General features: G+C 51.0%; 1 protein-coding gene across 1 annotated transcript; it reads left to right on the forward strand.

Annotated features, from left to right (window-relative positions):
• Positions 1–342: 342 nt before the first annotated feature.
• On the forward strand, positions 343–12244 carry lman2la (lectin, mannose-binding 2-like a). Its single transcript, XM_056242204.1, has 9 exons — positions 343–553; positions 1659–1777; positions 2442–2559; positions 2659–2741; positions 7112–7144; positions 7244–7405; positions 8634–8748; positions 9441–9560; positions 11815–12244. Exons 1-9 carry the CDS (start codon positions 436–438, stop codon positions 11955–11957), a joined length of 1011 nt encoding a protein of 336 aa, XP_056098179.1. The 5' UTR covers positions 343–435; the 3' UTR covers positions 11958–12244.

Genomic DNA, 12244 nt, shown 5'->3' on the forward strand with positions numbered 1-12244 from the left:
CCGGAAGTGAGGCGACTCTACAACATCGTCATAATAATAATCATAATCATAATAATAATACAATCACGTTAGTGATGACTTACTATAGTAAATTATAGGTTTACCGTTTATACATTCTCGATTATTCCAAAATATGAGGTTGCGCATAAAACAAAAAAAACACTAATTCCGTGGACTAGAAAAGGTTGTCAAATGTAGAGAGTAACTATACTCTAAACGTTAAGTTCCCATTTCGGTAAATCTTTTATGATCACAAATCTCCGTCCCGTTGCTGATGTGTGGGAAGGCTGATGTACGATTGACAGGCGAGAGAGCCAATCGCTAGGCGTCGTGTAAGCGCTGCAGCCAATCAGGTGACAGCATGAGGCGACAGCAGGACTCGATGAGCGCGAGCGTGAGTCCAGCGACGCGTTTGAAAATCGTTGAATTTAAACAATGATTTCAAGATCGTCGCTGGTTTTGTTTGCAGTTTTCTGCTTTGGTTTATGCGATGATGGCCATGAAATGGAAGAGTTTTTAAAGAGAGAGTATTCCCTGTCAAAGCCTTACCAGGGTAAGAGACACACATGCTTATTCACGCGCTTTAGCTCTTATTATAATAGTAATAATAATGTGAATGATCAATATTTCACCTTCGTGGTCAGTGTTGCCGGACTGGAAGTGTTTGGGCGTGTTTACATGTTTTCAGCTGCTTTATTCCACGCTGTTATTGTGTGTTTGCGCTGAACATCGGGCGGTCCATCAGAGTTATTATCATTTTAATCATTTACTTAAAAAAAAAAAAAAATCGTATCTTATAACACGCGTGCAAAGTTGATTAATGCCAATAATTAATAATTAACACAACTCCCCAGAGCTCGAACTGAACCCAGTCGTATGGGGGTCCCGCCCTTTTGGGGGGTTTAGTTTAATAAGTGGAGATAAAGACACATTATAGGAGAATACAAAAAGTACACAAGGGTTTTAAATATTTCTGCTTCAAACTGTTTTTAATAATTATGTAATTATTTGTAGTCCTATTTTACACTGTATGTGACATGTTCATATTTTCATATCACGATAATTGATGAAGATTTGATCATGGTGTCACATATTGAATTAGGTTAGTGTTGTCCTTCTAACAGGTTTAATAACTTATTTCTTTAAAAAAAGATCAGATTAAAGTGCAAAAGAATAATAAAGAACAATAGGTAACACTTTAAAATTAGGTCACATTAGTTGTGAGAGATAGAGAGAGAGAGTGAGTGTGTGTGTGTGTGTGTGTGTGTGTGTGTGTGTCTCGGGCTCGTCTCACTGGGAGTTAATGGGAGATCCTCTGGTGTGTGTGTGTGTGTGTGCAGGTGTGGGCGTCTCGGGCTCGTCTCACTGGGAGTTAATGGGAGATGCTCTGATATGTGTGTGTGTGTGTCTCGGGCTCGTCTCACTGGGAGTTAATGGGAGATCCTCTGATGTGTGTGTGTGTGTGTGTGTCTCGGGCTCGTCTCACTGGGAGTTAATGGGAGATCCTCTGATGTGTGTGTGTGTGTGTGTGTGTCTCGGGCTCGTCTCACTGGGAGTTAATGGGAGATCCTCTGATGTGTGTGTGTGTGGGCGTCTCGGGCTCGTCTCACTGGGAGTTAATGGGAGATCCTCTGATATGTGTGTGTGTGTGTGTGCAGGTGTGGGCGTCTCGGGCTCGTCTCACTGGGAGTTAATGGGAGATGCTCTGATCACTACGGATCATGTTCGTCTCACTCCAGATCAGCAGAGCAAACAGGGAGCCATATGGAGCCGAATGGTGAGTCGCTTCATTACTGATGATCCCTCACTAGTGTTCACTACAGACTGATGATCCCTCACTAGTGTTCACTACAGACTGATGATCCCTCACTAGTGTTCACTACAGACTGATGATCCCTCACTAGTGTTCACTACAGACTGATGATCCCTCACTAGTGTTCACTACAGACTGATGATCCCTCACTAGTGTTCACTACAGACTGATGATCCCTCACTAGTGTTCACTACAGACTGATGATCCCTCACTAGTGTTCACTACAGACTGATGATCCCTCACTAGTGTTCACTACAGACTGATGATCCCTCACTAGTGTTCACTACAGACTGATGATCCCTCACTAGTCTTCACTACAGACTGATGATCCCTCACTAGTGTTCACTACAGACCGATGATCCCTCACTAGTGTTCACTAGACCGATGATCCCTCACTAGTGTTCACTACAGACTGATGATCCCTCACTAGTGTTCACTACAGACTGATGATCCCTCACTAGTGTTCACTACAGACCGATGATCCCTCACTAGTGTTCACTACATGACTGAAAATTTTAATTTTACTGAATTCCATTGAAATAGTTTAATTTAATTTTACATTTTAAATTTGTATCTGTGTGTATCTCTGTGTGTGTGTGCACGTGTGTGTGTGTGTGTGTGTGTGCAGCCATGTCACCTGAGGGATTGGGAACTACAGGTTCACTTTAAGGTTCACGGTCGAGGGAAGAAGAATCTGAACGGTGACGGTCTGGCGGTCTGGTACACGAAGGAGCGCATGAGGAGAGGTGTGTTTAATAACTGATATTGTTTAATAACTGCATTAATAACTGATATTCATCACTCACTGATCAGGGTTTATGGTAATGGTCTCTCACTGATTGCAGGTCCGGTGTTCGGGAACCGGGATTTCTTCACTGGACTCGGTGTGTTTGTGGACACGTATCCCAACGAGGAGAAACTTCTGGAGGTACAGGAATAAAGTGTGTTATCAGTGACGTTACAGTATCTGTGTGTGGGACTGAGAACAGACCTTCATAAATGTTGGATCGTGAGGTCCGGGTTCTGTGCGGGCCGGTCCAGTTCTTCCACACCGGACTCATGTCTTCATGGACCTCGCTGTGTGCATTAGTCATGCTGGAATAGAAGAGGACCTTCACCAAACAGCCCCTCACCAGTATCCCCTCTCCAGCAGACATCACTGAGCCCTTCTCTAGCCCGACCCCTGATAACAGCCCCGCACCAGTATCCCCACTCCAGTAGACATCACTGAGCCCTTCACTAGCCCGACCCCTGATAACAGCCCCGCACCAGTATCCCCCCTCCAGTAGACATCACTGAGCCCTTCACTAGCCCGACCCCTGATAACAGCCCCGCACCAGTATCCCCCCTCCAGTAGACATCACTGAGCCCTTCACTAGCCCGACGCCTGATAACAGCTCCACACCAGTATCCCCACTCCAGTAGACATCACTGAGCCCTTCACTAGCCCGACCCCTGATAACAGCCCCGCACCAGTATCCCCTCTCCAGCAGACATCACTGAGCCCTTCACTAGCCCGACCCCTGATAACAGCCCCGCACCAGTATCCCCCCTCCAGTAGACATCACTGAGCCCTTCACTAGCCCGACCCCTGATAACAGCCCCGCCCCAGTATCCCCCCTCCAGTAGACATCACTGAGCCCTTCACTAGCCCGACCCCTGATAACAGCCCCGCACCAGTATCCCCCCTCCAGTAGACATCACTGAGCCCTTCACTAGCCCGACCCCTGATAACAGCCCCGCACCAGTATCCCCCCTCCAGCAGACATCACTGAGCCCTTCACTAGCCCGACCCCTGATAACAGCCCCTCACCAGTATCCCCCCTCCAGTAGACATCACTGAGCCCTTCACTAGCCCGACCCCTGATAACAGCCCCGCACCAGTATCCCCCCTCCAGCAGACATCACTGAGCCCTTCACTAGCCCGACCCCTGATAACAGCCCCGCACCAGTATCCCCCCTCCAGCAGACATCACTGAGCCCTTCACTAGCCCGACCCCTGATAACAGCCCCTCACCAGTATCCCCCCTCCAGCAGACATCACTGAGCCCTTCACTAGCCCGACCCCTGATAACAGCCCTGCACCAGTATCCCCCCTCCAGCAGACATCACTGAGCCCTTCACTAGCCCGACCCCTGATAACAGCCCCGCACCAGTATCCCCCCTCCAGCAGACATCACTGAGCCCTTCACTAGCCCGACCCCTGATAACAGCCCCGCACCAGTATCCCCCCTCCAGTAGACATCACTGAGCCCTTCACTAGCCCGACCCCTGATAACAGCCCCTCACCAGTATCCCCCCTCCAGTAGACATCACTGAGCCCTTCACTAGCCCGACCCCTGATAACAGCCCCGCACCAGTATCCCCCCTCCAGCAGACATCACTGAGCCCTTCACTAGCCCGACCCCTGATAACAGCCCCGCACCAGTATCCCCCCTCCAGTAGACATCACTGAGCCCTTCACTAGCCCGACCCCTGATAACAGCCCCGCACCAGTATCCCCCCTCCAGTAGACATCACTGAGCCCTTCACTAGCCCGACGCCTGATAACAGCCCCACACCAGTATCCCCTCTCCAGCAGACATCACTGAGCCCTTCACTAGCCCGACCCCTGATAACAGCCCCGCACCAGTATCCCCCCTCCAGTAGACATCACTGAGCCCTTCACTAGCCCGACCCCTGATAACAGCCCCGCACCAGTATCCCCCCTCCAGTAGACATCACTGAGCCCTTCACTAGCCTGACCCCTGATAACAGCCCCACACCAGTATCCCCCTTCCAGTAGACATCACTGAGCCCTTCACTAGCCCGACCCCTGATAACAGCCCCGCACCAGTATCCCCCCTCCAGTAGACATCACTGAGCCCTTCACTAGGCCGACCCCTGATAACAGCCCCGCACCAGTATCCCCCCTCCAGCAGACATCACTGAGCCCTTCACTAGCCCGACCCCTGATAACAGCCCCGCACCAGTATCCCCTCTCCAGCAGACATCACTGAGCCCTTCACTAGCCCGACCCCTGATAACAGCCCCGCACCAGTATCCCCCCTCCAGTAGACATCACTGAGCCCTTCACTAGCCCGACCCCTGATAACAGCCCCTCACCAGTATCCCCCCTCCAGTAGACATCACTGAGCCCTTCACTAGCCCGACCCCTGATAACAGCCCCGCACCAGTATCCCCCCTCCAGTAGACATCACTGAGCCCTTCACTAGCCCGACCCCTGATAACAGCCCCGCACCAGTATCCCCCCTCCAGTAGACATCACTGAGCCCTTCACTAGCCCGACGCCTGATAACAGCCCCACACCAGTATCCCCCCTCCAGTAGACATCACTGAGCCCTTCACTAGCCCGACCCCTGATAACAGCCCCACACCAGTATCCCCCCTCCAGTAGACATCACTGAGCCCTTCACTAGCCCGACCCCTGATAACAGCCCCGCACCAGTATCCCCCCTCCAGTAGACATCACTGAGCCCTTCACTAGCCCGACGCCTGATAACAGCCCCGCACCAGTATCCCCCCTCCAGCAGACATCACTGAGCCCTTCACTAGCCCGACCCCTGATAACAGCCCCGCACCAGTATCCCCACTCCAGCAGACATCACTGAGCCCTTCACTAGCCCGACCCCTGATAACAGCCCCGCACCAGTATCCCCACTCCAGTAGACATCACTGAGCCCTTCACTAGCCCGACCCCTGATAACAGCCCCGCACCAGTATCCCCCCTCCAGTAGACATCACTGAGCCCTTCACTAGCCCGACCCCTGATAACAGCCCCGCACCAGTATCCCCCCTCCAGTAGACATCACTGAGCCCTTCACTAGCCCGACCCCTGATAACAGCCCCGCACCAGTATCCCCCCTCCAGTAGACATCACTGAGCCCTTCACTAGCCCGACCCCTGATAACAGCCCCTCACCAGTATCCCCCCTCCAGTAGACATCACTGAGCCCTTCACTAGCCCGACCCCTGATAACAGCCCCGCACCAGTATCCCCCCTCCAGTAGACATCACTGAGCCCTTCACTAGCCCGACCCCTGATAACAGCCCCGCACCAGTATCCCCCCTCCAGCAGACATCACTGAGCCCTTCACTAGCCCGACCCCTGATAACAGCCCCGCACCAGTATCCCCCCTCCAGTAGACATCACTGAGCCCTTCACTAGCCCGACGCCTGATAACAGCCCCGCACCAGTATCCCCCCTCCAGTAGACATCACTGAGCCCTTCACTAGCCCGACCCCTGATAACAGCCCCGCACCAGTATCCCCCCTCCAGCAGACATCACTGAGCCCTTCACTAGCCCGACCCCTGATAACAGCCCCACACCAGTATCCCCCCTCCAGTAGACATCACTGAGCCCTTCACTAGGCCGACCCCTGATAACAGCCCCGCACCAGTATCCCCCCTCCAGTAGACATCACTGAGCCCTTCACTAGCCCGACCCCTGATAACAGCCCCGCACCAGTATCCCCCCTCCAGCAGACATCACTGAGCCCTTCACTAGCCCGACCCCTGATAACAGCCCCACACCAGTATCCCCCCTCCAGTAGACATCACTGAGCCCTTCACTAGCCCGACCCCTGATAACAGCCCCGCACCAGTATCCCCCCTCCAGTAGACATCACTGAGCCCTTCACTAGCCCGACCCCTGATAACAGCCCCGCACCAGTATCCCCCCTCCAGTAGACATCACTGAGCCCTTCACTAGCCCGACCCCTGATAACAGCCCCGCACCAGTATCCCCCCTCCAGTAGACATCACTGAGCCCTTCACTAGCCCGACCCCTGATAACAGCCCCGCACCAGTATCCCCCCTCCAGTAGACATCACTGAGCCCTTCACTAGCCCGACGCCTGATAACAGCCCCGCACCAGTATCCCCCCTCCAGTAGACATCACTGAGCCCTTCACTAGCCCGACCCCTGATAACAGCCCCGCACCAGTATCCCCCCTCCAGCAGACATCACTGAGCCCTTCACTAGCCCGACCCCTGATAACAGCCCCACACCAGTATCCCCCCTCCAGTAGACATCACTGAGCCCTTCACTAGCCCGACCCCTGATAACAGCCCCGCACCAGTATCCCCCCTCCAGTAGACATCACTGAGCCCTTCACTAGCCCGACCCCTGATAACAGCCCCGCACCAGTATCCCCCCTCCAGTAGACATCACTGAGCCCTTCACTAGCCCGACCCCTGATAACAGCCCCTCACCAGTATCCCCCCTCCAGTAGACATCACTGAGCCCTTCACTAGCCCGAAGTGAACGCTCACAGTGTTTGTGTTTGTGTGTTTTTAGGCTCAGAGGAAGCGATACACGCCGCGCACGCAGGTAACCTAGCTTTCTCTAATCATGCTCAGTGATGGTCATGTGATGGTCATGTGACTCTCTGTACGCCTGTGACTGACTGATCTCCTGTGTTTGTGCTAGCGTATCTTCCCGTACGTGTTAGCTATGGTGGGCAACGGCTCGATCAGCTACGACCACGATCGGGACGGGCGTCCCTCAGAACTGGGCGGCTGCAGCGCGATGGTGCGAAACCTGAAGCACGACAGCTTTCTGTTCATCAGATACGTGCGCCGCAGACTCACGGTGAGTGTGTGTGTGTGTGTGTGTGTGTGTGTGTGCGCCGCAGACTCACGGTGAGTGTGTGTGTGTGTGTGTGTGTGCGCCGCAGACTCACGGTGAGTGTGTGTGTGTGTGTGTGTGTGCGCCGCAGACTCACGGTGAGTGTGTGTGTGTGTGTGTGTGCGCCGCAGACTCACGGTGAGTGTGTGTGTGTGTGCGCCGCAGACTCACGGTGAGTGTGTGTGTGTGTGTGTGTGTGTGTGTGTGTGCGCCGCAGACTCACGGTGAGTGTGTGTGTGTGTGTGTGTGTGCGCCGCAGACTCACGGTGAGTGTGTGTGTGTGTGTGTGTGTGCGCCGCAGACTCACGGTGAGTGTGTGTGTGTGTGTGTGTGTGCGCCGCAGACTCACGGTGAGTGTGTGTGTGTGTGTGTGTGTGCGCCGCAGACTCACGGTGAGTGTGTGTGTGTGTGTGTGTGTGTGCGCCGCAGACTCACGGTGAGTGTGTGTGTGTGTGTGTGTGCGCCGCAGACTCACGGTGAGTGTGTGTGTGTGTGTGTGTGCGCCGCAGACTCACGGTGAGTGTGTGTGTGTGTGTGTGTGTGCGCCGCAGACTCACGGTGAGTGTGTGTGTGTGTGCGCCGCAGACTCACGGTGAGTGTGTGTGTGTGTGTGTGTGTGTGCGCCGCAGACTCACGGTGAGTGTGTGTGTGTGTGTGTGTGTGCGCCGCAGACTCACGGTGAGTGAGTGTGTGTGTGTGTGTGTGCGCCGCAGACTCACGGTGAGTGTGTGTGTGTGTGTGTGCGCCGCAGACTCCCGGTGAGTGTGTGTATGTGTGTGTGCGCCGCAGACTCACGGTGAGTGTGTGTGTGTGTGTGTGCGCCGCAGACTCACGGTGAGTGTGTGTGTGTGTGTGTGCGCTGCAGACTCACGGTGAGTGAGTGTGTGTGTGCGCCGCAGACTCACGGTGAGTGTGTGTGTGTGTGTGCGCCGCAGACTCACGGTGAGTGAGTGTGTGTGTGTGCGCCGCAGACTCACGGTGAGTGTGTGTGTGTGTGTGCGCCGCAGACTCCCGGTGAGTGTGTGTGTGTGTGTGCGCCGCAGACTCCCGGTGAGTGTGTGTGCGCTGCAGACTCACGGTGAGTGTGTGTGTGTGTGTGTGTGCGCCGCAGACTCACGGTGAGTGTGTGTGTGTGTGTGTGTGTGTGCGCTGCAGACTCACGGTGAGAACGAGCTGACGTGTGTGTGTGCAGATCATGCTGGATATCGACGGGCAGCACGAGTGGAGAGATTGCCTGGACGTTCCCGGTGTTCGTCTGCCGCAGGGCTTCTACTTCGGAGCGTCAGCCGTCACTGGAGATCTGTCAGGTGAGACCGACCAGAACCTTCACGCTCACGTCTCTCTCTATAACCAGCACTGAGAGAGTTAACCTGCAGTTCCTCCACTGGCCACTAGAGGCCGGCTGCAGAAGAGACTCAGTCCCATAGACCCGCATGTTCAAATGCCCAACTTTACAGCAGTAAAGCGCTGGTTACGAACGTAACTCTAACTAAGTGTAAGACCGCCAGAGGCCGTGCTGGAAGATCCCTCGCGCTTGACCAAGAATCGAATAACAAAGTTATTCGTCCACCAATGAGGGCAGTGACGCCTGACTGAGAACGAGACGCCTACCAGACTGACCCGACCCGACCCGACCGCTCTGTGGCAGGGAGACTGGACTCTACAAACCTTAAAGTTCTGCATAATTAAGGGCGTGGCCACTTGAGTGACAGGTGGATTGCCGCTGATGTCACTACTAGCCGTTTGTCTGCTAGCGTTAGCATCACGTCACCTCAGCTAATCCGCCTCGCTGCACATGTTCGTTTATCCGGGAGTGACGCGCGGCCAAGATGGCGACGGCCGGCTCCGCCCACTTTGGGCTTCAGAAACACTACGGGTGACGTCACACACACTACACAGTGTTTTACACAGTCTGTGGGTGAGACACGCGTGTGCGAGCGCTTCCCCGTCACACGCAGCTCATGCTCAGTGTGTGTGTGTGTGTGTGTGTGTGTTTCAGATAACCATGACCTCATCTCCATGAAGCTGTACCAGCTGACGGTCCTGCGCAGCAAACAGGAGGACGAGGAGCAGGAGGAGGTTCTGGTTCCCAGCGTCGACAACATGGAGCTCCTGAGACGTGAGTATGATCACATGATCACAGCAGCTCACGTGTGCGTCAGCGTACGGTCGACACGCCGGCGACTCCATTCTGTTCCCATCTCAATTTGATTAGATTAGGGCTGTACTCAACCAAAGAAAATCTTGGTCGACTGAAGTCCTGAAATTTTTGACTAAAAATGACGTTAGAAAAAAAAAAAAAGTTAAATTAATTAGCTGCACACAGTGCGCAGTACTTGGTAGCCTTGTTGTCCGCCTAAATGAATTATAAATAAAGATAAAAAGCTAGTAGGCTATTGGCAGTATATTAAATCTTTTTTAAAACCTAATTATTTTGCACTGAAATGAGTCTGACACACGAGTCTGACGGCGCTGCATCACGCGCAATATCATAGCCTATGGTTTCCGAAGATAGTACTATGTTGTCAACTAGTGATATCATCACAAGAACTGTTGAGGAATATGCAACATAATTTAGACAATTATTTTTGTCATATGTTATAATAATAAGTTATAACTGTCAGACACTATCATTTCAGCGTGCATGTCCTCGCACCGAGCGAGGCTTAGGAGCTCTGAGACACGAATAGACTATTAACTTAAAGCTTTTACTCTTAATAAACACAAAAGGCACGTCCACTTTAATAAAAAAAGAATATTTATTAAACAAACCAGATTAAGAGCAGAAACGAAATAAAGTGCATAACTGAAAAAAAAGCATCTTAGGCTCAAAACTAACACAAACAGTCGGCACAGCGCAATTGCGCATTAGGCTCCAAATAAAAAATAAAAAAGTTAGGTTATCACACTAAAACATTGAAATATGCAAATTCTGATATGTTCATATAGCCTACTCAAAACAGACAGGGCAAGCTAACACAGACAAGTGAGCTTACCACTTTTAGATGATATGTCATGTTTGACGTTGAGCTGTTGCTTGCAAACTTTGCATTCGACCTTTTTCCCGTTATCAATTTTAACAAAATGCTGCCACACTGTCGATTTCTTTGTTGTTGACATGTTAGAAGAGGACTGACTATTAACGCTCTCACAATTAAATAAATAATATTCAGCATCAAACCTTCTATAGCCTACTTATCGTTCTCTCTTGGGTTGGGCTAATCCAAAAAAGGTGAAAACAAGGGGGTGTTCTGAAGACAGACTGTTACCTGTGAAACAAGGGTACTCTGAAACACCCCCATTAGCAGTTAGTGCTTTCCACCTGATGAAATGAGCGCGGCAAAAAATCCACCAATCAGAATTTTGGTCGAACCAGAACGTATCGACCAATTAATCGACTAATCGACTAGGACAATACAGCCCTAGATTAGATATCGATTAATTTGGATATACAGTCAAACCACCAATTATTCAGACACCAGTCTACTAGTGTGATCAGGACACTATAGTTAATTTCTGTAAGTGAGGAGAGCAAAATAAAGTAAAGTGTGACATATTATACCCTAATATTCTTCATACAGTGACTACCAGTGACATTTATAATCATTCAGGAGCAGAAATGATTCCTCCACTTTGAGCTGATCATGTTTTGCTGAAGTGTGTTTTCTGTAATTGCTAATGCTCTTTTTACACACAGACTGAACAACATGAAGCATTGCTTGGTCACTGGTTGAGCTAAACTGGTATTATCTAATTGTGGAGTTAAATTTAACAGCTGACAGATATTCAACATAATTCATGTGTGAGAGTCTAACAGAAGGACGGACAAAACCAGTCAAATATCCACTGATCTGAGAACTCTGAGTTCCTTTATTACCATTAACTATAGCGAATAAACTGATAATGTGAGAAATGTTGAAGCTGTGAGAATAAATGTTGTTTGACTGTATATCAGGTACAGTACGTGTCAATTTTTCTCAAAGAAAATCTCTCTGAAGTGAAGCTGAAAGGTACATTTCTGCGGTTGAAACACTGATTGATGGATTATGCGACATGATTGATTTCAGGAAGTTGTTCTGCATCTTTCATCATTCCTTCTGATGTCCGCTGATGCTTATTTGCTGCTGTAAATAGTAGTAAAGAGGAAGAGATGATCAGTTCATCCATAACACACACACACACACACACACACATTTACTGACTGACTTTACTGATGAAACTGACAGGATTGAGAGCTGAGACTGCACAGATTAGTGTATGGCAGGAGCTACAGATGTTTAGAGAAGTTCTGTCCACGCATCACCTGAAACCTGCACAGACTGAGTGTGTGTGTGTGTGTGTGTGTGTGTGTGTGTGTGTGTGTGTCTCTCCAGCGTACGCAGACGAGGAGGGCACGAGCAGCATCAGCATCTTCTTCTGCGTGCTCTTCTCCATGCTGGGAGTGTTTCTGCTGGTGGTGGTGGGACTGGTTCTGTACGGGCACTGGAGCGAGAGCCGGCGCAAGCGCTTCTACTGACACACACACAAACACACACACTCTGTCCAGGGGAATAACCTCAGCGATGAACACTCGACCTGTCGTCATGATTATGATGATGATGATGAAGATGTGATGGGCATCACGAGTCTTAGATGTGAATGTCTTTCTCTAACTCCTGCTGCCTTCATTCTCTCAACCAGTGCTATATTTATTGTATATTATATATTTATTAATTGTTTGTACAGAACGTCTAACATCTTGTCACCTGATTCAGATGGGAAATCTGAGGAGCCCATGGAATCAGAATTAAAGTTTTGTTGATT

Source organism: Rhinichthys klamathensis, unplaced genomic scaffold (assembly GCF_029890125.1).
Source record: "Rhinichthys klamathensis goyatoka isolate OS25496 unplaced genomic scaffold, OSU_Roscu_1.1 h1tg000708l_1, whole genome shotgun sequence".
Classification (NCBI taxonomy): Eukaryota; Metazoa; Chordata; class Actinopteri; order Cypriniformes; family Leuciscidae; genus Rhinichthys; species Rhinichthys klamathensis.

Bases quoted from the DNA above. Each gene is read 5' to 3' on its own strand.
- lman2la (XM_056242204.1), top strand. From the start codon at position 436: ATGATTTCAAGATCGTCGCTGGTTTTGTTTGCAGTTTTCTGCTTTGGT. The intron at 554-1,658 runs GTAAGAGACACA...GTGTGTGTGCAG, and splicing joins CCTGTCAAAGCCTTACCAGG to GTGTGGGCGTCTCGGGCTCG. The intron at 2,742-7,111 runs GTACAGGAATAA...GTGTGTTTTTAG, and splicing joins ACGAGGAGAAACTTCTGGAG to GCTCAGAGGAAGCGATACAC.